This window comes from Python bivittatus, unplaced genomic scaffold (genome assembly GCF_059951505.1).
Source record: "Python bivittatus isolate LINGU-HERP-01145 unplaced genomic scaffold, Pbiv_v1 ctg000590_np1212, whole genome shotgun sequence".
NCBI classification, from domain to species: domain Eukaryota; kingdom Metazoa; phylum Chordata; class Lepidosauria; order Squamata; family Pythonidae; genus Python; species Python bivittatus.
Window position 1 is genome coordinate 9,078,885 of NW_028277086.1, and position 27,660 is coordinate 9,106,544.

The following is a 27,660-nucleotide window of genomic DNA, read 5'->3' on the forward strand; positions in this document are numbered from 1 at the left end:
CTTGGGAGATGGGGCGAAGAGATGCTACCTAGGGATGGTCAGGTAAGAGACAGCATAGCCTGCAGCTAGAAAGTGGGTGGGGCAAGAGGTTCAAAAAAGACCCTCCCTAGTCTCTCAGGCTGTAAAGGAGATGGCAGGAGAATTGTACTTTCAGACTTTATTTATTTATTTATACATCATATTTATATGACTTGCAAGATTCTGTTAATGTAGCTTTACAATGAATAAAGCTTATCTGGTCATGTTTCCTATCTGGTCTACCTGGGAAGGGTGACATTTATTATTCTTTTTATATAGCTGTTTTTATGTTAATGCAATCATTTTTTATTGCACTGCTATCAATTTTTGACAGATTTTACATATTTTATTATTCTGAATGAAGTAACAAATAAAGGTAGGACGCTTAGAAACTTACAAAGGAAAGTCATGGCATTACCCAAAAGCCTTAGAATAATTAAGAGAGGATTAACAGCAGGAGCAGCAACAGTGCAATTTATCCCAAACAAGCAGATACTGGCACAAATGCAGTAATATTTCCTTTGTTTTCTTTGGCACAGTAGCCTTAATTAATGCTCCTCCCCCTGCTTTGTCATAAGACAAAAATATGAATACAACCTAGCTCACCCAAATTCCTAAATTCATGCCTTCTCATGTTTTAAAGGGAGCTTAGTAATATTTCACAAAGACAGAAACCAAATCTCCTTATCACATCATGCCTGGAACCTCATGCTGATTCACCCAGGCATTTCTCAAAAGTCCTGTTAACAAGCACTGAACACGAAGTGGTATCAGGCAACACAGATGTTTTTGAACTTGCAGCTGCTGTTTCCACAAATATAAACAACTACCATTGCAAGATCACAGACCAATGTTAATACATTTTTTTTTTGAGGAAAACCATGTATATGATAATATAGTTATACCAAATGTCTCACTGGATGTGGGCTGCTCTTCTTTCTTCTGGACTTTCTGGACAATTGCTGAGGTTGATGTCTCTTCCTTCTTTGAAGGTACTTTAAACCACCTTCTCTCCTCTTTGTCTTTATTACTGTTCGCACTTGTCCGTGGCTTAACTCCTGCTTTGTTTTTCGCAGCTGCCACTGCTGCAGCTTTGACCAAAGCTATCCAATCCTTTGAAGAATAAAGGGGGAAAAAGCAAAAGAGAACAACAACATCGAATTAAAATCCAGGTATGAAGAAAATAATTAAAAATAAGGGTATCGGAAAGGGGAAAATTTTCATACTGAAGAATGTGTATTTTGAATTTCTATGGCTTCTTGAAAATCGGTACTTAAAGGTATATGACACAAATGAAAAAGAAAGAAACAAGGATTTTGTTTATGGGCTAGTTTATCCAGCTTCCATTCTAGGAACTGAATGTTATGAAAAACTCTAGAATGTTCTGTCTCTCCTCTGGGCCATGCAAATCATCGTGTTCTAGACTAAACGCCTCTTGCCGAACTCTTTAGGTTCAGCAAACTGACTTCTAGAAAACCACCATACTGCCCCAGAATCAGTGTAATCCAGAGAGGAAACTGAACATTCTGGAGTTTTCTGAAACTTTCCGTTTCTGTATGGCAGCTTTGCATATCACCAGTTCTTCATCTTAGCAGTTTAAACTAAGATTTGGCAGTGAGAACTTTAGCAATAGCATCCAGTGACTAGAAGGTACTATATAAAACTGTCCAGGAGACACCCACACCAGATCTGATTATCTGTGCATCAATCTCAATGGATCGATTTAGAGTTGGGTGACATCTAAGTTGAATAAACTAATAAAATTACCCATTTAACCAACCTTTCAGTTTCCTAGGCAGAAATCTTTTTCATTCTTTGAAACCCATTGAAATGGAAATTGTGTCAACTCTTTGATTTCAAGTATTAAGAAACATTTCGCTAGCGAAGATTAAGCAAGGAAAAATCATCCCACTAAGGCCACCATATGATCCATACAAAACTAGTACATCCATTCCTAATTTAGCCCAGATTCTTTGGATATCTTTGAAAGGAAACCATCCAGAACAAGTAGCAAACCACCTGCCATTATCTTGTAAACTTTTATACCCAAAGAGGACTTTACATTTTCTTAACTGCTCTGCAACAGCCAGAGATCTGAAGGTATCTACTGCATCTAAAGATCAAGTCAGAGTCAGCCTGATATGCATTAGGCTAGGTGGTGCTTCAGATTTGTTGCTCCTACAGCGTTCCAACCAATATATACTTTAAGGTTATGGAGACAAATATATTTGTGCACCTGTGCATTCTAATGCACCTTTTGGATGTTAACTCTGAAGTGCTGCACAGCATTTGCATAGATGTACATACAACATACAGCTGTCACTCTGACACATATTGGCACATTCTAGAACAAGTCACAAAGTAAACAATACTTAAGGACCGTGAAGAGGAGGCAGAGATCATCGTTGTGGATTTGTGAAATACAAGTTTGGTCAGATTTTCTTAGAGTTCATTTTTTGCAAAGCATTTGAAAAAGGATTCTATTAACTCTGATCAACAGTTATTCTTCAAATTCAAGTCAGCCATCAAGCAGGATGCCACAGGATTGTCCTGGGCCCAGTTCTCTTCAACAATTCATTAGAATGGGATGAAACGGTAGATGAAGGAAAATACTACATTTGCAGATGACACAAAATTGAGTGGGACAGCTAAGAAGGCCATAGCAGATTTTAAAATGATCTTGATAGGCTAGAAAAAGGTTGAAAAGTAATGAAATGTTATAAAGGATAAAGTGAAGAACTCTACATTTAAAAAAAGAAATCAAATGCACAACTAGAAGATGGAGGATGTCAGGCCTGATAATACCTTATACGGAAAATATTTCAAAGTTGTAATTAATCACTAGTTGAATTTGAGTCACTACAATGTGACTGCAAAAAATTCAAATGTAATGCTAGGCTGCAGTAATAAATTATAGTTTCCAAATTATGCAAAACAATCATCACCATCCCTCAAATATTGTGTCCAATTCTGGACAATTAAAAAAAATTAGAGATGCTGGAATAGATACAGGGAATTGCTACGGTCATGATCAAGGGACAGAAAGCTAAGCCTTACAAGGGGAGACTCAGAGAATTAAGCATTCTCAGCCTTGATAAAAATGACTGAATGAGTATTGCAGCAGACTTCAAGAACCAGAAGGGGGAAAAGAAGATGAACTCCCATTCTCTATCATTCTAGAGTATAATGGTCTTGGGTTACAGGAAGGTAGGTTTCAGATGAATGTTAGAAAAACTTTCTAAAATTTGACTGTGGAATCAATTACCAAGAGAGGTAATTTGACAGTGGAATCAATCATCAAAAGAGGGGAATGAACTCTCTTTCATTGGATGTGTTCAAGTACAGGCAGGACAGACATCTGTCATGGATATTGTAATCAGAATCTCTGTCCCAAGCAAATGGTTGGACTCATTGGCTTAAATGAAAATTTCCAATTCTATGATTCTATGATATGTACTCTTAAACCTACGCAAGTGCAAAGCTTTGAAGATATGACTGCAAGTTCAAGGTCTGACAATCTGTCTGAATGCATGAATAAAGGTAATGCATTTTATCTTCTTTGGTAAAATCAACATTACATGATAACAGGTTCAGAAAAAAGTAAACTTCTCAAATGTTGTTCATTCCTGTAGTAGCCCAATACATATTCACCACATTCACATTTTATGTCTTTAGAAGAACATCCAAACGCTGTATAAACATACACAGGTCTATTCTGTGAATTAGAATACTGTATCTACCTGGAAGGTTGTCCATAATTGTCTATTCACTTAACTGAATCTGAGATTTAGTTCTTTCAGATTGGCATCTTTTATTTAAATAAACAGTACATTCTACATACCTCTTAAAATACATATTTAGTACGTAATACATAAAGTAGATTCATGCAAGCCTAGTCATCTTCATTTGGTTTAAGTCAAGACAAGCAACCATTCTGGGCTGCGACACATTTGAAATTTTGAGAGCATTAACTCTTTCACAAGTTGGGCTGTCATGGTGGATGAGACTGTCCATGAAACATTCACTTTGAAGGGTTTACCCTAGGGGTCATACTTGAGCACCACCCATGATACACTCTACTACTGCAACCATTTTGTTTTGTTTTTCCTGGACAGGTGGGCAAATTCCCAAATAAAGCACCAAGGTCTTGTAATGGGCTGTGAGAATAACACTGAGTGACAGGAGGAAGAGCTGCAGGCTAGACAATGATCTGATAAGAGAAATCTGAGTCCAAAGCAGGGATAGAAGTGGAGAAAGCATCTCAGAAGGGATCCTCCCTAGTTCTCTGGAATGTAAAGGCAGGGAGGGGGAAAGCACTATATGGGGCTCAGAGGCATTCTTCTAAATTAATATGCAGCTAACATTAGCTAGACTACAGATGCTGGCAGCCACTAAAGGAAATGTAAGTGGACACACTGGTGGTCCATACGCTACGCTTCCTACTTTTCTACTGCATGAAATTCTTAACAAATAAATTACTAGCTCAGAGTCAAAGCCTACTGAAACTGTGGGCAAGCTAAGATATTGATTTTCAGAATTCTGTTTTCAATTAACTGAATTTAGAGGTTAATTTTAAACTGATCTTAGTTTCTATTTAATAAATGAATGTACATCATATTCCTTATGTATGCTAAGCAATTTTTTGAATTGGATTTATTATGCAATAGAGAAGAATCAGCAGAGATAGTGAAGCTGATGCAACTCGGAAACAGCAGAGGTTCATTAGTTATGCCTACTCTGCTACATACTATTTTTAATAAAATATATATTTTTTAAAACCAAAGGTATCTGTTGAAAATACAGTAGTGGTAAAATCCAGCCAAATGTCACCAACTGTTTCTTATTCATCAAATTTTAAACCACATATCTGACTTACTATGTATGATACATGAATCTTGCTATTACGAAGCAGCAGAAGGAATTCACACTTTTGAACATTATAATTAATATTTATAATTATAATTATACAATTTATAATTGTTATTTGTCATCAGAAGTAGACAAGAACAACTTTTGAGAAGCCAATTTCTGTGGAGCAACTGCAAATTTACACACTTCCTAAAAGAAATATTTATCAAACTTGGATGATTTGGCTACTGAACTTCATCACTATTATCCCATCTGTTTTAATCATACCAGTAGGACAGCATCTTCTGCATGTTTATAAAACTGCAGATTTACATCCAACAAACTGCATGTATTATAGGTTAATTCTCCACTGTTACTGTTAAACTGTATTAAACATTCTAAGTTATTTTTCACTTTGGACAACAGACTTTAAGTGACCCAAACAGCTATCTCTGAACTACATGAGCTATCCCCAAATCCTTAATAGGTCTGCAACATTTGTTTCCACTGGATACAATTTATTAGAGCCCTACCTCATAATTTTACAGCTTTAAACATGGGTAAACAAAACTAAAATATCATTCCACCACCTCTTAAGTTCCTAGCTCCACCATTTATTCCTTGAGCAACTATAAGCCACTCATTTTCAGATGTGATATTTGTCCACTACACGTAGACACACAAAACGGCTCTTGATCCCACCTGAAGCATTATTCATCCATTAGCTCACCCAAATCCCACTGGACTGATTGCTCTCACCTTCCAAGGCTCTACCACAGTTCTGCCCCTCTCTCTCAGAGCTCTGGTTTTCCACCTATTGTCACCTCTTCTGCTGGTCTTGGCCACATCAGGTTTTCATGGTTTCTCCTCAGCTTCTGCTTCCTGCGTGCCAAGAACCCTCCCTCTCCTTCCACAATCCCACAAAACTCACTTCATGTGGCTCGTTATCCGTCACTAATCTCAGCTCCGGTGCTATCTGCTGCCTCTCGCGCGCCTAATCATATCGAAGATAAAACACAAACATGGAAACAAAAAGACAAGTTATCATACATGCCTCTCAACTAGTTGACTCCATTCACCAGTCTTCTGCAGTTTCTTACCCTCCCAATGCAACAGTTTTAGTGAACAACAACCTGAGTCCTACAAAACTTTAACAACCAAAACCACATTGATACCGATCTACTGCCTTGCCTCTGCTCAGAGTCAAGATTTATACTCAACCAAGTTTAATAAATAAAGACTATCTCAAGGCTAGAAAGTCAGTCACTTATAAGAGAATTGTTCATCTCTACAAATTATGGAACCTGCTATAACATCTAAAATAAGGGAGATAAGAAACAAGTGTTAGCATCTTATTCTTTATGCTAATTTGTGCATAATCTGTATTCAATACACAACACTAAACTGCTTGATCTCAGGAGCTCAGATAAGAATAACTACAGATTTAAAAAACAGACCCTGAATTATATAAGCATGCGTTTTAAAGACTGAACAATCACATGTGCACATGCACACACATACACTAAGTATGTTTCAAAAATAAATTTCTATACCACTCACCATATTCTGCAGGATACAAATGTATCTAGTAGTGGTAAAAGTATATTTGACAGTTAATCAGCATATTCCATCTAAATGAAATAAAATTGCATTTCTTCTGAAAAATCTCACTAAACATTTTCATAGCTCAGGCTAAAATTTAGAGATAGAGGCAGCAAGTAGTGTTTTTTCAGTATAACATTACAGTAGATAAAAGAGAAACAAACTTTGTAGTCTTATTTCCATAATTTTGCAAATAAAATATTCTATCTGTTATATTTTAAAGCTTTTTGTTGTGATTCCCAAAAACTTGTAAAATGTCGCACATATCCTTGACAAGTTAATTATGGAGAAACATTTTTACATTCACATTTCACTCTATTATACAATAGAACAGAAAACCTTGTCTCGGATCTTTCAGATTAAGCAGCCAATTTCTAGATACTGTTTCCTGAATCGAGTATGTTTTTTTTCTCCTTATATTACATATGGTATCAACAATTTTTACTTGTTTATCAACTCTAGGAGACCCCTTTTTCACTTTCTTCCCATCCTACAGCTCAGTCAATCACGGCATCCTGGTTCATCCTCTAATCAATAAAAAAACCACCCTACCGCTAAGCAACTCATTTAACGTTTTAAATGGTGATGTGCTTGAAGATGCAAAGTGTGTTATTTTAACATGACAAATACTATCAAGAGTCTCTGAACTTCTAAGCCATTTTTAGAATTGTAAATTCATATCTGGGCTAACAGAGGCTCCTCTCTGAGTATCACTGCCCAAAATAATGGCTACCAAGGGAGGGGGAAAAAAAAAAACCACTTAGTGTCCCTCCTCAGGGAGAGAACCACATAGTCCTCCTCTCCCATTTTACATTTTAACTGACTTGGTTTCTTCAAAAAAGTTACTTTTACATCAGCTTTGTTTTGACTTTCGTTTTTGTTGCTGTTGTTCCTTTTATACCTGTAACCAATCTAAAAGCTTTTGTCATTTGGACAGTACAGTGGTACCTCTACTTACGAACGCCCCTACTTACGAAATTTTCGAGATACGATCAGGTCCAGCCCCAAAAATTTACCTCTACTTACGAATTCGCCTCGACTTACGAGCCATTTTCCGCCTGTTCCAAGTGGTTTGCGGCCATTTTTCTGCCCGTGCCACGTGGTCCGCGGCCATTTTCCTGCTCGTGGCACATGGTCCGCGGCCATTTTTTCCGCCCTGCAGCGTGGTCAGCAGCCGTTTTTCCGCCCCTGACGCGTGGTCCGCGGACGCCGGAACGGATTAACGGTAATTACATTGAACCTTATGGGAAAATTTACTTCGACTTGCGACCAACTCAACTTGCAATCAGAGTCACGGAACGGATTAAGTTCGTAAGTAGAGGTACCACTGTATATAAACGAAGTCCACTGAATAACTTTCTGTCATCTTGTTGCAAACCAGCAACAAGTTTTAACAGGCCCTCAGCAAGGTTCAGCAATGAGATCATCAGCCTGGGACACTGCTTTTCTAGCCCTTGACTTGGCCTATGCTAGTTTAGTGGCAGCAAACCCAAAAGTTCACCCCTTCCTCTGCATCTTTATCTAGCAGGCAGCAATGGTTCTTTTGGATCCATAACTGGTGACCACCAGTTTAGATTTCCCTAGAACTTGTTCCCCTTAATCCAAGGCATGCAACTGATCAGTTAGCATCTACTATCATCTGCTGGGCATGGATTTAGGAAGAAGCGGAAAGATTTAAGAAGAAACTGTACAAACACACACACACACACACACAGCGCTGGGAGAACTCTTCAGAATCTTATCACAGGAATTCATCAGAAGAATCTAGATAAATCTTACAACATTTCTCTTGGACATTCTGAAGGTCATAACACATTACTAAAAAGAAATCCAAAGATTTGAAGGGGGTTTCTCAAGCAGAAGCATTTGAATAATATTGTGAGAAACCAAGAAGAAATTTTAATAAAATTATGTAAACATTTTCAGGGTAAATAACCGTACTTCACTCCATGACAGATTTTAAAATAATTTTGTGGAAATCAGAGCTCCTAGTCCAAACTGGTCAGCAGTCATCTGACATCATGCCATAAACCTTAAGAACAGATTAAACTCTACAGAGAAATACAGCTGGAAGTACAAAGCCTCCAGGTTTTTCTTTTTAAAAGGATATGCTAAAAATTACTAACTCTGAAAGATTCCTGGAAATTTGTTTTCTGTCTGGTGCAAAGGCTAGTCATATAACAGGAGGGCATTTATCTCTCTGTTTTTTATAAAAGAGATGTGTTTATTTGAAAAATCAGTAGCTTCTAGTAACTTATAACACAGGATATTCATACAAGAAACTATCTTTTCTAAGAAAATGTACATCACAGTTACTTAATTTCACACATCACATAAATTAACAATAGCAGTTTTTCAATTTAAAAATGTATATTAAACCCTTAATCTTTCCCTTTCTCTCAAACTCTGTAAAGATTGTCTGGAAAATAAACAACTATTGCCAACATTTGCTCATCTATGTTACCACACCTTGCACAATTTAGCAAATAAAATTTCCAGTTTGGAAGTCAAGTTTCTACAATGGTTGGATTACACATTGTGTTAAGCCATGGTTTATTTTAATATCTGTCACCTAGATTCACAAATCGTGTTAAGCAAAAAACCAAATAAACCACATTAAAGCTCAATACTGACCCAAGTGAACGCATGCTAGATATTCATTTCTAAGTCCATTTAAAATGGAGTCTCAAAATCTGAATATGAAAGCACTGCAAAACCTTGATTTAACAGACTTCATTTAACAGACATCAGATGCAAATTTCCATCTGGACATCCTCAGGAAACAATGGACAAATCCACCGCATTCAAAATCATCTGGATGAAGTAGTAAAATTGTTGTTAATTTTATGACACCCGTGGTGATTTACATCATTGGCATAATGACCATTAAACAAATGATGAAAATTGCCATAAGGACGTATTTAAATATGGACCCTCTCCACAAGTGGTCCACTGATGTGAGGACACATTCTACTGCATCAGACCATTCATGCATCACCTGGCTCAATATTACTGGACTGGCAAGAGAGCTTCTAGGACTGTTCTTCCCTAGGCTGACTGTGCACAATCTTTTCATTCAATGGGGACAGCCTGAGGAGCTGGCCACGTTTAATTCTCATACCCCTTTTCAGTGGCCCTAGCAGCCTCCTCCCCAACCATAATTGCTGAAAAGTAGCTGCATACTTTCCTGCCAATTTGACATCAAACACCTAAAAGTATACTATAAGGCCAAAACAGACTTAAAATAATTTCCAAAACCACAGAGCTGGAATACATGTGCAAGAACTTGAAGTAAAGCATCTATGCCAAGTAGATGTCCAACCTCAGCCTGAACACCTCCATCAGCAAGGAGCTCTCCCTAATAATTTCTTCCACTGTAAAACTACTCTTAGAGTTATTTTTTTCCTAACATCCAGCTAGAATCAAATAGTTTTAAAAAGCAAAGAAACCCACTAAAGTCTTTGCCAAGCCCACAAATATGACTCAACAGTATCATGGCCACAACATTCCTAAATAAACTGTAAATGCAGACCTCCTGTGCCCATCCCAGCCACCAAAAAGCTGACTCCTGGATCTGACAGGGACTAAAAGTGCATCAAAAGAGTACTCTGTCTGCAGATTTGCAAAACAGCCATTGCCTTCAAATAATGACAATACTTCACAAAGCGTAGCTTATATAGACAGCATTTTAGCAATAGTTAAAATTTAAGAGCCTAAATCTAATATGGAAGGCAGAGGAAAGGCCAAAGAGATTGAGGGGAATGAACCATCCTCTTCTTCCTCCTCCTGTTATTGTTATTTCATCAGCAAAATGTCTTGGTTTTGAATTTTCTATTTTTTTTCTTGCAAGGAAACCAAAAAAGGGGAGGGGAGGGGAGGGGAGGGGAGGGGAGGGGAGGGGAGGGGAGGAGAGGAGAGGAGAGGAGAGGAGAGGAGAGGAGAGGAGAGGAGAGGAGAGGAGAGGAGAGGAGAGGAGAGGAGAGGAGAGGAGAGGAGAGGAGAGGAGAGGAGAGGAGAGGAGAGGACCTTTTTGCTGGTGTTGACTACCTTGTACATTTACTAAAGTGTATATGATTCCTCAATCTTAATGGAGTCTGTGGATGCGAATTATAGAACACAAACTGAAATGCAGCAGAATTTAATTAATCAGGAATTAAGAGATGTAACTTTAACATAGTAACTAACTGGAACTTTGCTTACCTGCCCTTTGGCATCCTCTGGCATGGATTTGATATGTATTCTTTTGAGACACCGAATCACTCCATCGTAGAACTGTACAGTGAAGGTTCCTAGAACACCATCACCACAATGGGAAAGATATTTATTATTTATTTATTTAAATGATGCTTTGGTCCTGTGTTTCCCAACCATGGCAGCTTTAAGATGTGTGGACAACAACTCCCAGAATTCTTTAGTATGAAATGCTTGCTGGGGAATTCTGGCAGTTGAAGTCCATACATCTTAAAGTGTCTGAAGTTGGGAAGCACTGCTTCAGTCCTACAAATGCACACACACTTGAACATCAGCTCCGGTATTTCATGTCATCCTTAGCATGCTAAATTTCTTCAAACTTCATTCATTGTTTTGGGAGATATGGGGAATATGAATCCCGTACTTTTTAAAATAGTACATTTTTGTTATTCAGCTTAATATTGCAGACAGCTTAACATACACAGAATTACATTTTAAGGGAATAAATGATAAAAAAAAAAATCCTCAACTAGCATATAGAAAAACTCCCAATATGAAAGTTTAAAGTTACCTAAATGCTTCAGCAAGCCATTTATATTCAAGCTTTTAACATCTATGTTATTTGATTTACAACCTATCTTCTGCTCTAGTGACTACTCAAGATACCTAACACATTAAAAAAAAAATAGCAGAAACAGAATCTATAAACATAAATGGAAGGTAATCCTAGCATCTACAATTAAAACCCTGCCTTTAAAAAATGCATCTTTATAGAAGTTTCAAGACTGTGAGGCCAAAAAACCTATTTGGGAGTACATCCCAAAATCAGGGAGCAATATAGGTTAAGGCCCTTTCCTGTGTGCCAGAAAGATGGGCCGCTGATTACAGCCGCATATTCCAAAGGGCCTCTCATATAAGTCTTATCAGATGGAAACACTCATGCTGGAGAGGCTCAGATCATGAACTATTTAGAGCTTTGCAAATTAATACCAACACCTTAAATGGCGCTTGGTAAGCAACTGGCAACCTATGCAGATCCTTAAGTATAGAATGGAATCACACAATCACATTACCTTGTACTGATCAGCCAGCTAGTTGCCACATTTTGCACTAATAGCAATTTCCAGGCATTTTTCACGGATAACCTCACATACAGCACACGGCAGTAGTCAAATGATAGCAACATTTTGCTTTTTTGAAAAATTGCATTTTGCAGTCTTTTTTGAAAAATCTAAGCCATTTCATACACATTTTTATAATGCTCCATACTGCAGAGAGGTAAAAGTAAGTAACTGTGGTTTGACTAAGGGACTTTAGTGAGTTTATACATACAAAATTTTAACTGATGACTTCTTGCGTTAACCTCTCATCGTAACTAAACTATGCTACCTCTTAGGCTTTGAAAACAGAGCCTCGTGTATATTTTTTGATAGTGTTACTTTCAGCATTTGAGTCTAAATACTTCTAAGATATAGCTTTAAAACCGTTTTAAAATCTGCACAAAGCTGTGCCACATATTATAGTTTACATTCATATAAAAACATGGAAGAGCATGCTTGAAATTGATTTAAGAACTGGGTTTGGGTCTTACATACAGTACACATTTCACTGCTATTACTATTTGGGAATAACAGTTGCTGTCCTCAAAGTATTAGCTAAAAGTGTTTTCCACTCTCCAACCTACTGAAACACAAGCATGAATGCCCCCACCCCCAAAATGGAAGGCTTCAACTGTATGCCAAAGGCCTGTAATACAAAATGAAGAAAACCATGATGCTGACATTTTATTTGTTTATTAGATTTATATCCCAGCTTTTATAGGGTTCCCTTCTCCAACTTGTCCCTACAACAGCAATCCTGTGAACAGACTGGACTGGGAAAAAGTGACCTGCCCAAAGTCATCTGTGAGCGAAGGTGGATTAGAACCTGGGTCTTTAGCCTTAGCCCAACACCTTAATCCAGTGTTTCTCAACCCTGGCAGCTTGAAGATGTGTGGACTTCAACTTTCAGAATTCTACCTTAATCACTAGGCCACACTGGCTCTCCATTTGTGCAGTGAAGAACACTTAAATGTGGGGTGAATATGACAGTTGTTCAAAAAAAAAAATCTGAAAGAATAGACCTATCAACAACTATTGTGGCGTAACAATTTAACTGAAGCTTCGTTATTTAGGGGGAATCTACTTCTGAGAATCAGATGAAGGGGATGTACAGAGAAAAGCTGTTGTCCTCATATCCTGCTTATCTGCTTCTCTGAGGAATCTGCCTTAATTGTTGTTAGAAAAAGCCATTAGACTGAATGGACTCCTGGTGCGTTCCAGCAGGAAAGGGCCCCTTTTCCTGACTGTGTACATACCTTCTTTGTTAATTGCTTCAATTTTTGCAGGGTAATATCGGCAATCTGTCCAACGAGCCAGAACCTCTTCTCCTGGTTTAAAATCCTGTTTTAAAAGAACATAGGGAATATGACTTAAAGCCTAACTCTGAAAAAGTCCACTACCCAAATATTATGGAATTAAGAGTTTCATTTTTCTATGCTCTTGGCTACAATTTGTGCTTGTGATTGTGGCCCAAGACTTCCATTTAAAGCCATTCATAAAGATTAAAGGAATGAACGCTTACAATAAATTCATCATCTTTTAGGCCCTCTTTCCTCAGTGAAGGCCGTTCAAGCGGACGCAATCGATTGCTATCCCAGTAAATCCATTCATCGTAACGATGACTCCAACGTTCGAAATGGACAAGCATCTTTCCTTCCTCATAGTCTATCTTCTCAATGCGTGAAGGATACCTTTAGAAAACAAACAAAAAGATGATACAGTACTTCCGCAGACTGTTCTCTCCAATCACTCGTCAAGAAATCCTTGTAATGTTTGTGTGAATTACTAATCCTGGAGTACTATAAATAATGATGCTAGGATCAGAAAGTGATGGCTTCTATAGCCCAGGAATAGGCTATATTCATGTACTTTCATATGATGCTTGTGGCCATATAATATTTATGCACATTCATTATATATAATTTGCACTCTTTATTGGTTTGTAACTTTTCCACAAGGTTTTGTTCAAAGCAGTTTGTAATGTATCAAAAACCATAGGCAGTTAAAAGTATAGTGTAATTTAAATAAACTAATTGGAAGCAAAAATAAAGCACAAAGATGTGATCTCACACACATGTCTGGATATGTCAAATCAGGATTTACTTTTGAATGGATATGTGCAAGATCATTCTGTAATAAGAAATAAAACACAGAATATTAGCTATTCCCAACAACATGTCTTCAAGAATTAAAACTCCTGTAATAGCCATGCTGGCTGGTGAATTCTAGTATTGCCATCCAAATCCAACCAGAAAACATAGAGCTGGGAAATACACCAGTATATGCTGTATAAGATAGTATACTGGTTATTGCTCCATATTAAGCATCTCCCACTTAGCAGCTTCTTCTTTCAACTAAGGTACAGACTGCCAATTTTCCTTCAAGCCACAGAGACATGGACCTAGCCCAGGTATTTCTCACTCCAAACACCTCTACTATGACTGCTTTCAAAACTGAACAGCTTTTAATCAGCTTCTTGACTAACAGTGTGGCCACAGAAGGTGAAAATGTTCAACCTCTAAATATTATTTACACTGCACCTAACATGAAATGTGTTCTCATGAATCCTCTGTGCAGGTCATTGACAAGGCAAGAACACAAGGGGAAAAAAGCTGTGACTTTTGTGCCAGGATTGATCAATAGAAGGTATTAATCCACCCCCCCCCCAAAAAAACCTGCTACAGTCAACTTCCTAAACTATCCTTATGTTAATAAATTAGGGGGAAAATGTCTAGTTTGTACATATTTTATATTGCTGATCTTACCAATGATAAACAGCCATGTGAATAGTTGTTTAGAAGCCCAACTTAACATAACTTAATGTCAAAAGAGACTTCACATGGTTAAAATATTAATTCTCACTGAACTACAGAGCTCAATTAATCTTTCGGAGCCAATCACTTTCTATGAACCCTACGTTCCTCACAGGATAAAATTAGGAGACACCTTGAACTCTTATTATGATCATATTTATATTTGTAACCAGATTTACATTTAAGCACAGGATAATGCACAATTCTACAACAAATTCATTTAATACATGATATTAAACACATGCAAACCGTTTCAGGATCCAGTGCTATTATCATAGCACTTTAGGGTTGTTCATTATTCTCTGCTCCTTACATGGCTATCCAATTTGGTTGATCTGAGGCATGTACAGTGGTACCTCGGGTCACGAACGCTTCTGTTCACGACCAATTCGGGTCATGAACAGCTCCATTCGCAAAATTTTGCTTCCATCCGCGAACGCCGGATCGGGTAACAAACAGGATCCGCGGCCATTTTCCCTGCTGTGACACATGGTCGTGGCTTCCTGTAGGGAGGGGGACTCTCCCTCCAAGCAATAACCGCCTCCCCACCCGCCTTCCTGTCCTCCACGCCAGAAGTCGCGTCGAGCAAGGTTAGCGTTCTCTCTCTTCGTACTGTATTTTGTTTCATATTTTTGTGGTTTTAAAAAAAATACACATGGTTCAGAACGGATTAACCGTATTTACATTGAACCTTATGGGAAAATTTGATTCGGGTCGTGACCAGAGTCGCGGAACAAATTAAGTTCGTGAACCGAGGTACCACTGTATATATATTTTTAAAAATCCATTCTGATCTTACTTGTCAGCTGATTCAGTACTTAGAGGGATTCTGCTGTTTTGCAGTTTTCTTCCCAAATAACCATGAAAAAAAAATTCTCACATCCATATTCTTCCATAGATACATACAGAGTGCATTTTATGCATATACTGCACATTGTTTTCATTCATCAATATACGCCCCATCACTGACTTAGGTCTAAATTTTTCTTCATTAGAATTATTAACATGGCGGAGCCAATCCAATGTTCTCCTATTTTCTTTATTCTTAAAGGGGAAGATATGAGCGGAGATTCTAATTATTAAATCTGAAGTAGTCTATCCAATCCAATTAACACAGCTTTTAGTTATACGTTCATGAGCACTGTTATACTGCTTGTCTTATCTAGGGCCAGAATGCTGGAGAGAGCTAGGCTCCAGGCTAGAAACTGGGAGATTGTAAGTTCTAGGCCTGCTTTAGGCACAAATCCAGTTGGGTAACCTTGGGCCGGTCATTCTCTTTCAGCCCTTGAAAGAAGGAAATGGCAAACCACTTCTGAAAACCTTGTGAAGAAAACGGCAGAGACTAGTCCAGGCAGTTGCCAGGAGTCAACACAAACTCAAAGGTACCAAAAAAAAAAAAAATCTGGATTCTGCGACAATGGAACAGGATTTAGCTGGGCAAAACCATATAGCAATGGTTTGCTTCCCATCATTTTTGTTCACTGTACCGTTTGTGCAAATTACTTTTGAGGTAACAAGATATGTTGGAGTAGAAAGGGATGGATACTTCTATGTTATATGGCTTTGCTAAAAATCTGAAAGTAGCTGGGCACCTCTGGTCATAAACTGGACCAGACATATAAACCCAAATTATTTTTATCAAGGAAGAACACTAGAACATGAGAATGTATATGCTGACTTTTAGTGGGTGGCTTTAAGTCACCATTACAAATCATCCACTGGTGTTAACTACCACTCTACTCTCAAAAACAGTTTATATGTCTATCTTACAAATTTAAGATAATAAAGTATGGGGAAAATTCCAGTGGTAACCGCTTTCTTGCCTATTATGTCTTCCATCTGATTCACAGTTAAGGCACTTTTAATTTTTCTAAAATGAAAATTAAATTTTACTTCTAGACCGTGAAAGGCTCAAGAGCGAAGACCATAAAAAACAGAAAATCTAAAACAACTACTAGAAAACTGTTTGGAAAGCTATGACCATCCCGATAAAGCATTAGGCTGAAACCAACTCTAAACACCATTGCCTATTACAGGGTTAAAACGAAACAGGAACAGCAAAATCTATATAGCCATAGAGAAAGGATAATATTATTTATATCAGATGCTTTGTCAGGAGCTATTAGGGATAATTTTTTTAAAAAAACTTATTCTTCAGTCAGTTATTTTGAAAAAACTTATTAAAGATAAGTTTTATCTTTATCTTTGGTAGAACAAATTAGTTCTACCAAAGCTGTTCACATTCAACAGGTTGTTTGAACCAGCCTTCAATGAAATAGCCCCTTCCTACAATACTTGGCTTTTTCAGCCCTGCCACAGTTGTGTGTTTTAACTTGACATTGTAGATGGTCAACAATTCTATGTTACCTCTTCCCCATTCCTGGTGTTACCAATACTCCAGCCCTAGAAAACATGTTTAAAATGTAGTAGAACATCTGCCAGAGAAGCAGATATCCAAGGAAGAGGAAAATGATCGGCAGAACTCTTAAATAAGTTTGGTGAGCCTGACTCACAGCTCTCCTTTTTGTAGTATTGATCATACTGCACAGTAAACAGATGTCACAAATGTGAGAGGTATTAGAACTGATAAAAGTTGACAATGTCTAACAGTTTTACACAGTATCTTTTTTTAAAAATCCTCTGCAATGATGCACCAGCTCTACAACATGCTACTTTGTTTCTGAAATGCAACAATTCCATAAATAAGCACAGAGGCCTTGATGTTCCTACCTTACCTGCTAATCCCTGATGGGAAATATTTTACAAGGAAAAATTCCAGGGGACTACTGCATTCCAAAAATCTGCCACAAAAGTTCCTCGGTAGGGTGACTGCTTTCCCATGCTGGCAACCCTATCAAATGTCCTGTCCCATAGTTTTTTTTTTAAAAGTATTTTCTCTACAATGTGTAAAACAGGTATTTCTTGTATTAATGGAATATCCACAGGAGTGGAGTATATACATTGCACTAAAACCTATCTTTGTTCAAAGATAATTAGAGGTGTATATCTACAGTTTATTAGGTATAAGAGCTGGTGACTTCCATTTTATTACAGCAACATCCTGAATTACGACTTTGGATAACTCCCAAGCTGAATGACAATATTATCCTTTGCTTTATTAATTAGTAAACAGAAAAAAGTTTATCGCGCACCTGTGATGATTAATAGATTAATGCAATATAATATATCTGTTAATCTGGGGATTATAAAAGCCTTCAACATTCTTTCAAAGGCAGAGAGATTCAAATTATCAAGTTAAGCCACTTAAATCCTGAACATTTTTTTAAAAAAAATACAAGAAACTCATGTTCTTCCACAAGAGAAGAATCTCTTACCTTAATCTGATTGTCCAATGGTGACTTTTAAATACATTAGAAGACTATATTTCTTTTCCTGTTCCAAATCAGATTTGCTCTCAACCAATTTATTTTCTCATACTATGATCCTTAGTTGAATCAATTACATATTATTCCATATTAATTTATGTATGTATTTATGACAGCTATTTGCATGCTGCCTACCACTGGTCTCTATCTGATAGTGTCATAGTAACTTTATTACAAGAATCACCCCATTTTCTCTAGATAGTATTTAAATGTGGCATTATGAAAGGATCCACTCTTCATAAAATAGATTGGGTTTTTTTGTTATACAGAGATATTATGTCTAGGAACCCACGGATGACCATCTTATTGTGAAAGCTTCATGATTTTCTTTTTTTAATGAAGAAAATTTGGGGGAAACATTTAAACAACTTTTAAGTACATACGCAATGGTTAAGGCACCAGGCTAGAAAGCAGGAGACGGTGAGTTCTAGTCCCACCTGAGGCATGAAAGCCGGCTGGGTGACTTTGGGCCAGTCATTCTCCCTCAGCCCAACTCACCTCACAGGGTTGTTGTTGTGGGGAAAACAGGAGAAGGATGAAGTATTAAGTATGTTCACCGCTTTGAGTTATTTATAAAAATAAGAAAAGCGGGATAAAAATTTTTTTTAAAAAAAACCAAAATTATATAAAGCTATCATAAGAGTTAAAAAAAGAAATCTTTATTCCCACTATGCACCTGAAACAGAATATTCACTGAATCATTTAAATACAGATAAAGGGAGCAAGATGAAACACTTGGTATATTACAAGCCTTTCAACTGAAGCACTTGCAACAATTTATTTATTCCATGCATTTATAAGGCTGCCCAACTCAATTCTTAAATGTCTTAAATAAACATTAAGAAAACATACCACACATCATTAAAAAAATAGCCCAGTACTTAAAATGGGGAACCAAACAGGATAATTAAAATAGCCATAAGAGGACTCTTCCACCCTCCCCTCCGGACCCAAATGCCTGAAGAAAAGCCAGGTTTCAGCCACTTTTCTAAAGGCAAGCAGTGTTGGGGCTGGTCATATATCGGGCAGGAGATCATTCCAGAGAAACCTGCGTGTTCCATTAAGGCAACCCGCAGTAACGTATATAATGATTCTGACTCATTAAGTCAGCAATGTTTTTAAGTTTCGTTCTTGATTATGTAATACAAAATCAAATGTAGCTATGGAGGAAAGAATGAACAAACGAACGAAAGCAGGCAGGCAGCTCTTCCTAAGATTATGCACGCTCAATATGTTTCCAAGAAATTAAATACATATAATTAAAACTCTGGAAACAGGAAAAGCTCCCAGACTAATTGGTTAGTGGGAGTGATATAAGACATATACTGAACTCTTTCCTTCAATACTATTGGAGGTCTATTAACGATGTCTTTTTGAATAAAAATTTTCAAACCTCTTTCAGTGAGGCTTACACAATTATTTTTAAATGATACAGAACCTGCTGACTATGAAAGCCATCCTCAAGTTTCCTGGTTAAATGCTGATTCAAAAATATTGACAGAAACCTTGTCACGGATATTACAGACGATATTACCTACTACTATTGCAGGCCCTGAAAACTTGGTTCTGCCATCGGGCCTGGGTAACCCATGGAAATATGGAGCCCGCAAAATGGCTGCATTGTAAGATTCTGAATGCACCCTTCCATGGATTTTTGTTTTATATTTATAGTTTTTAATTGTTTTGTTTCTAACAGTTTCGTCCTAATTATTTTTTGTTTCCGTTATTTTAATTGCGTGCACCGCCCAGAGTAACATATGGGTGGCTATATAAATTCAATAAATAAATAAATTATCCATTCCACAAAATCTGATTTTATAAAAGGTTGCCAAGTAACTGATAATATTAGATTAGAAATGAACGTTCTGGATGTACATTCAAAAAAATTGAAATCAGCAGAGACAGATTTACTGGATGAGGAAGAAGCCTTTGATTTGGTGCACTAGAAATTTAGGAAAAACATTTTGTATAAATATGGATTTTTTTGTTTTATTAACTGGATCAATACTTCTTCCTGGTTTAATAATTGGATTGACTCTTCCACTAGGGATACTACAAATGGAATTATCTCTTCATTTATCAAAATATTTTGTGAAGCAGCATTTAAATCTCCTGAATTATTTTCAATATTGGAACATGTTTTGGATGATTTTAGGTCTACAGTATTTTTAAAAGAATCACTAAGGAGTATCACTAAGGTGGGAATGGTTATTTGCAAAAACTCTAAAGAACTGGAATATCATTAACAAAGCAAAGGCTAAGAGTCTTAAAGAATATTAAGCATGCTTCTTATAAGATGATACATTCGACTAAACATTTTTATATTTATTGGATGCCCTAGAGAATACTTAAAAAATGAGGCTGTCAATCTCACTATGTTGGAAGTATACAATGGGGGAGCAGATAATTTCTCATCTGATATGGGCTTCTCCGTCTACTGCCGTATTTTGGTTTAATATACGTAAGTTTGTTCATATAGTATTACAATCACTGATATCATTTAAAGATGTGAATATCATTTTTAATAAAATGTGGAATTTATCACTATATAAAGATATATGGATTTATCAAGCATGGGGGCATAGTAATAAATGTTATTTTTCAATGTTAGAAAGGGATCCCTATCCCAGATATACCAACTTGAATCAATGATGTTCACATTCTGATTATGAACTGGCTCATCTCTTGATGTAAAGGAAAGATTGTATTATTCCTCGTGGTCAAGGTTTCACAATGTGCTTAAAAATTCGGCTTAATTACATTCTTTACTTGGAATGTATTACTATTTCTTGTATCTTTCTTCTCTTTTTGTTCTTTTTAATTTTTTTCTTTTCCCTCCTTTTTGTATATTAAAGTAATATTTATTTTTTTTAAAAAAGTTATTTTTTGTGCAAGTTCTTTTGACAAGAACTGCCATGCAATTTTTTTTTTTTTTTTAGAAATTATCTCAAGCTAGTTAGCGGACGTAAATATGTTTCAGCGTGGAGCTACCATATATCATGTGAAGAAGTCCTCTAACTAAGCCAGCAACATAAACAGCTTCCATACCATTTTTGTAGATAATCCAGAGCTTCCAACCGAGCACCAATTTCAAATGTGATCCCAGGACGATGTGGAGGCTTTCTGCTCATCTTGATAGCTTCAATTTATCCTTCTTCTTAGCTATTCAAAGAAAGAGAAAAAGCATTCCTGGAATCAAAGAAAACATTTCAGGTGTGTTCCTACATACACTGAATTATATATCATGATTACAATAACCTTGTTCTCATAGCATACTAACGTAAAAAATTGTATTATGATGTAACATGGTGGCCTAATTCCCAAAACACGTAAAGACGTAATGTGGCTTAACTATTATTGCTTGTTAACTTTCTTCATGATTGTGCACATACAACCACAATGCCATATTCATGTATTTATCTGTTGACTACAGAAAACAACGTTAACCTAGATATTGGAACAAGTAGTCCTGCCTTTTTCTGAAAATCTCTTATAAATTCAAACAGGGTTTCTCCCAGGTAAGCACATACAGTACCGAGAAATCTCAGACTGCAGCCAATCTAAAAAATTGGGATATTGATTAGTTTCTCTCTGTTGATATTCACCAGTGGAGTAATCCTTTTGTGTTCACCTGAACTATGAATTTGTAAAACAGATCCCCAGTGTACAGATCATTACATAATACCAGTCAACACTTTTTATCAAGCCAGATAATGAAATGTAAGCACGCATCATGTTAATTTAACACAGCATCAACATATACCAGGACAAAGAGGTTTCCCTACACTTTCTACTATATATACAAACCCCATGGATTGGGAGAAAATGATCTCCACACCCTGGTGTGTGCCACGCAACAAATTTTCCAGGGATCAAAAAGAGTACAGGATGAATCTTCTATCAAACCATACCCTTCTGCTCAGGACTGGCTACACTAATCTGTTCCATACTGTTAAAGTTCAGCATAACTAGAAGGGGCTAAGCAAGGTGAAGCTGGTTTATCTGACTAGGTTTTAGGAGGCAGTATCTGAAACTGGAAGTCACTCACATATGAAAGTACAGTCCATATACCATGAAAAGTGAAGGATGGTTATGGCCTCTTCCAGGAATAAACATTTTTCCCCCTACTTCACCTTACCTCCAGGTTTTAGAACAAAAGCCCCCAGATCCATACTTTTAACCTTCCATTCTAATTAAGGGACTTAGATAACCCGAACCACACCCTTCCAGGCCGTCAGTTTGATTCTTCACGAATACAGGGAGGCATCCGTGCAGTTTTCTCGGCAGCAAGGACGCCTGTCTCCAGTATGCTTTCCCAACTGGGAACTCTTGGTGGTCTCCCATCCCAGGCAGCACCCTGCTGAGCTTGTCCCATTCAGACGCACCTGGCCAGGCACTGACACCCACTTAGGCAAAGCCCTTCATGGGGATTCAGCCACCCCAGCGGGGATCGAAGTCCCTCATACTTCTGCCCCCGAAGAAATTACCACAGTTATCTTTGCCCCCCGCCCAGAAAAAAAAGGGGGTCCCGTTCTGCCCCGCTGAGGCGCCCCCAGCCCTTCTCGGCCCCGCTTCCGTCCCGCGCCACCTTCCAGGGCCGCCTTGGGAGCTACACCCGGGATTTCAAGCCCGGGGGGCGAGACAGGGCATCCCCCACTCGGGCCTCTCCACAGGCCGGGCAGGCCCACCCAGCCAGGCGGTCCGCAGAGGAGGCCGCTGCGGGTCGCCTTCCCCTCTCAGCCGGGCCCTGCCTGGGACCCGCTCGGGAGCGAGGCCTGCCGCCGCCCGCCCGCCCTTACCCGCCGCTGCTACCAGCCCTGTGGGGACAACGGTCCCCCCGCTCGCTCCCCGCGGAGGGTCAGCAGCCGCGGAGCCGCCTTCCACCCCCTTCTTCCTCCTCGGCGAGCCCCATCGCCGTCGACCCCCGCGGCCCCGCCTCTCGCCCCAGCGCCGAGACCTGACGTCACTGGGCCGCGACGCCCGCCGTAGCGTGGGCGAGGCCAAGCCGGGCGCCGCCATGGCGGTCCCTGCTCCGGCACGTGACGAGGGAGAAACCAAACGGCTGAAAGGAAAAGCTGGGTGGGGGCAAGGGCGCATGCGCCCTTCGGAGGGCGGTGGGGATTGGGCAAGTCCAAGCAGGGATGAGGAGAATGCTGCTGCTGATACAGTAACTGTACTTCTCAACCTCAGCAACTTGAAAATGTGTGGACTTCAACTCCCAGAATTCCCCAGCCAGCGTGGCTGGCTGGGGAATTCTGGGAGTTGAAGTCCACGCATCTTAAAGTTGCCAAGGTTGAGAAACACTGATCTAAACTGTTTCTCAGCCTCCACAATTTTCAGCTGTGTAGACTTCAACTCCCAGAATTCTCCCACCAGCTGGCTAGCAAGGAAATTCTGGGAGTTGAAGTCCACACATCTTCAATTGGCTGAGGTTGAGAAACACTATCTCAAATGATTTTGGGTCCCCACTGCCTTTATTTATTTGTTTGTCTGAAAGACTTTGAGGGAAGAGAAACAGACATCACTGTAAAAACAAAATGCAGATGGCAAGTCACCTAGGCAGAGAAGCCAAAACTATTCCAGTTGGGTATTATGGGAACTGTAGTCCAAGAGTGACCAGGAAATTTGGTGGGTGACTTTGGGGCCAATCTTGGCCACCTCTACTTGGCGCAGGCATGGCTTCACCCCGCCACCCCAGTGGCTGTAGACATACTCCCGTTTTTAAAAATGGAACAATTTAAGAAAAAAAAATCTATAAATATTCATTCGCAGTTCAACACCGGCTTTGCTGCAGGTCCGGGGGAGATGCCTAGGGTGGAGTCTTGCCTGGTTATCTGGAACGGCTGGACAGGGTCCTTAGGACTGTGAGCAAAGCCACCCGCTGTCTAGATCCATGCCCCGCCTGGCTTGTGAAAGCAGCCTGGGGGGTGTCGTGTGGGTGGGTTCTGGCAATGGTGAGTTCTTCCTTGAGTTGAGGGGGTCGTTCCTGCACCTCTTAAGGAGGCTCTGGTTTGCCCCCTCCTCAAGAAGCCGTCGCTGGACCACACGATACTGGATGATTTTCGTCCAACATCCAGCCTCTCCTTTTTGAGGAAGGTGATTGAGAAGGTGGTCGCGCAACAGCTTCAGAGGACTTTGGATGAAGTGGGATATCTGGATCCTTTTCAGTCAGGGTTCAGACCTGGGTATGGGACAGAAATGGCATTGGTTGAGCTTTTGGGTGATCTCTGGCGAGAGTGGGATGGGGGTTGTGTGTCCATCCTTGCTGTACTTGACCTCTCTGTGGCTTTCAATACCATTGACCATGGTATCCTTCTGGATCAGCTCAGAAGATTGGGGGTGGGTGGCACAGTGATGTGCTGGTTCACCTCCTTCCTCCAGGGATGGTGGTGATTGGGGAGGAGAGATCCCACCCCCCCCCCTGCTCTGTGGGGTGCTGCAGGGGTTGGTGCTCTCACCTCTCCTATTTAACATCTACATGAGACTGCTGGGTGAGCTCATCCGTCGCCATGGGGTGAGATATCATCAATATGCTGATGATACTCAATTATACATCTCTTCCCCTGGTGAAGTAAGTGATGTTGTGGAAGCCTTATCCCTGTGTCTGGAGGCTGTGAGCATCTGGATGGGGAACAACAAGCTTCAGCTGAACCTTGGCAAGACTGAGTGTCAGTGAACTCTGGATCCCAGCCATCCTCAGTTATGAGAGGAAGAAGAGTCCTACATGGTTGGAGTAGGAAAGCCAGCAGATGCCCCAAGATGTGGTGGATAATATTTATTTATTTATTCATTTGTTCGTTCGTTCATTCATTCAATTTGTATAGCCACCCATCTCACATGTGTGACTCTGGGTCGCTCACGTGATTAAACCACCAAGTAACAAAACCAATAAAGGAAGTACAAATATCAGTAAAAACAGTAATCCTTTCAAAATCAGATTAAAACCAAATTAAAAACACAAAACATAATCAGCAGGGAAGTACAAGTCACCCATCAATCGATACAACCATCTAGCAGGCTCCAAACCATAGCCAGATCTCCAGGCATGCTGACAGAGCCATGTCTTCAGAGCCTTCCAAAACTCCAGTAGAGTTGGGCCAATATGACCTGTGGGGGATGATGTTCCAAACTGTAGGCGCCATGGCAGGAAAGATTTCCTCCTGGGTCCCGTCAGATGACACTCCTTAATAGACAGGACCCGTAACATGCCTCTTCTGCCAGACCTGGTGGGACAGGTAGATGTAACCTCAGATAACCAGCCCATATTCCACAAAGGGGTTTGTAAGTGATGACCAGCATCTTGAACTGAGCCCAGAAGCCAACTGGCAACCAATGCAACTTCAGAGAGTAGAGGTGCAATGTGCACTGATCAAGGAGTGCACAGAAGTGCCTGCATCACTGCATTTTGCACCAACTGAAGCTTCCACATGCTCTTCAATGGCAGCCTCATGTACAGCATGTTACAATAATCCATATGGGAGGTGGCCAGGGCATGGGTGACTGAGAGCAATAGGAATGGTGGAGGAGGACTGAAAAGATGGTAATGTGGAAGGCTATGGCCGAAGGGGGTATGGAGGCAGGAGAGAATGGAGAGAAGAAAAAACAATGGAGAGAAGAGAAACAAAGGCAATAAAGGATAGTGGAAGGAAGTGGCTATAATGTGAGGAGGAGAAATGTGTGTCTGCCTGGCTGGGGAATTCTGGGAGTTGAACTCAACACCTCTTAAAGTTGCCAAGTTTGAAAAACACTGCTTTAGTACAACCCACCCACATCTAGGATGGGACACCACCAGAAAACTCCTAGGCTATAAACTAATTTGGAGCATTGGAAAAAACAAATCCCAGAAAACAGGAAATGTACCTGGAGTTGTCCATGAAGTTACCAAGAATAAAGCATGACTTGAAGGCCTCTTTCCCTATTTTTCTGTACTATCTGAGCATCTGCCTAGGTGACAGAGTGGAGCTTAAGAGATTCGGAACACTTTATACCAGTGTTTTTTAACCCTGGAAGCGTTAAGATGTGTGGACTTCAACTTCCAGAATTCCCTAGCCAGCATTCTGAGCATCCCCTAACCATGCTGGCTGGGGAATTCTGGGAGTTGAAGGCCACACATCTTAAAGTTGCTGAGGTTGAAAAACACTGGTTTAAGCAACAAGGCAGCTGGCAAAACTTGTGCCCATCCTTATGACCCAAAAACACAGTGTCACTCCATGGAATATTATCACAAAGCTTTACCTGCAGGAAAATAAATTCAAAGCCAGGCTTTGCAGGAAAACACAGGTTACAGTTTTGGGGGACCAAGATTCAAACCCATTTCTTATGACATAAAAGGGCTACATTGCAACACTCAAAACTTTGAAACAACAATTACATAGAGTTCAGAAGAACAAGAAGGAAATCTTGCTGCAACATGACAACACTAAGCCTCATCTCTCAAAGCATCCAAGAGGCAGTTGCAAAGTTGGATCTCACCATCTTAACCCATACAGCCAGAATTGGTCCCATGCAACTTTTCCCAAAATCGAACAAATATCTTGGTCAGCATCTATCTGGATCTGATTGAACAGACAATGTGGAGTTCTTTCATGATGGCTTTAAATAGCATGTCCATCGTTGGCAGAAGCGTGTAGTGAAAGATGATTATGTGGAGAATGAAATACAGGTAACAAAACAGCTTACTTCAAGGGTTATTTTTCTGTTTCAATTATTAAAATATCTGAACTTAAACTAAAGTTATGGAAGTGGAGGCATCACTTTTCATTCAACCCTTGCATATTGGCATGCTCCTCAGACAAAACAGAGACATCCCATTTTTCACAGTCATAACCCAAACACTAGAACCAGGTGTATTCACACCTAGCCATGAGGATGATAAAATAACCAAACACGCATTGTGACATCACAGTGAACACTCTGCCCTTTCGTATTTGCATTGCAACATCGCATGGAAGTCAAAGTCAAAGTCAAAGTCAAAGTCAAAGTCATCTTTATTGTCATTGTACTTCTCGTACAATGAAATTAAATGCCACCCCAGTGCAGCTTTAAAAATATAAAAATATAAAAACCATAGAACACATAAACACGCATCTGCCTCCCTTCTACCGGATAAGCATGCCTAGGATATGCCAAGGAGACCATCTATAACATTGCCCTCCATTCCCTAATAAGGTGTTAATTCTCCCTTTATGTATTAAATATACCAAAAATAGTCTCCATAAATAAATCAACATAGGCTGCAACATGTTATTCAATCTACATCACTATTTTAGCCGTACAGCTAGTACAGATGCAGTATAATTATAACACACTGGGATCTTCTTGTTGTTCTTATTTATTTATTTATCATATTTATATAACCACCCATCTCACACAAGGTGACTCTGGGCGGCGTACAACAACTAAAAAAAATAAATACATAAAAACAACTACACATAAAAAAACAGTAAAAACACACAAAACAGGAGCGGATTAAATTAATAAGGGAGCCAACGCAAAATCTCCCTCGTCACCTGTGTGATGGAATGGAATTATGAAGGCCAGGCTCAGGGAGAAAAAACATTTTCTTAGCTCGCCGGAGGAGCGTGGGAGATACGAGAGGATGAGACTGGCACCTCCCTGAGGAATTCACACTGTTGTGGCTGGCTGACTTGGGAGCTGGGGTTTCAGTCTGGGGAGATTCTTGCTAGAGGTTGTAGCTAATAA

At 39.3% G+C, this 27,660-nt stretch overlaps 1 protein-coding gene across 6 annotated transcripts in view; it reads right to left on the reverse strand.

The window, feature by feature from the left end:
• PHF20L1 (PHD finger protein 20 like 1) overlaps positions 1-22,909 on the reverse strand; it is a 52,976-nt gene extending 30,067 nt beyond the window's left edge. For 3 of the 6 annotated variants that reach the window (XM_088148954.1, XM_088148951.1, XM_088148949.1), the window contains exons 1-7: positions 22,758-22,909; positions 21,007-21,120; positions 13,282-13,450; positions 13,016-13,100; positions 10,669-10,757; positions 5,798-5,860; positions 924-1,131 (exon numbers count right to left, since the gene is read on the reverse strand). In XM_088148954.1, coding sequence (XP_088005080.1) covers positions 924-1,131; positions 5,798-5,860; positions 10,669-10,757; positions 13,016-13,100; positions 13,282-13,450; positions 21,007-21,089 — 697 coding nt within the window. In that variant the 5' untranslated portion in view covers positions 21,090-21,120; positions 22,758-22,909. The remainder of the gene's footprint in view (positions 1-923; positions 1,132-5,797; positions 5,861-10,668; positions 10,758-13,015; positions 13,101-13,281; positions 13,451-21,006; positions 21,121-22,757) is intronic. The other 3 variants (XM_088148952.1, XM_088148955.1, XM_088148950.1) reach the window with 2 other exon arrangements.
• Positions 22,910-27,660: the final 4,751 nt, after the last annotated feature.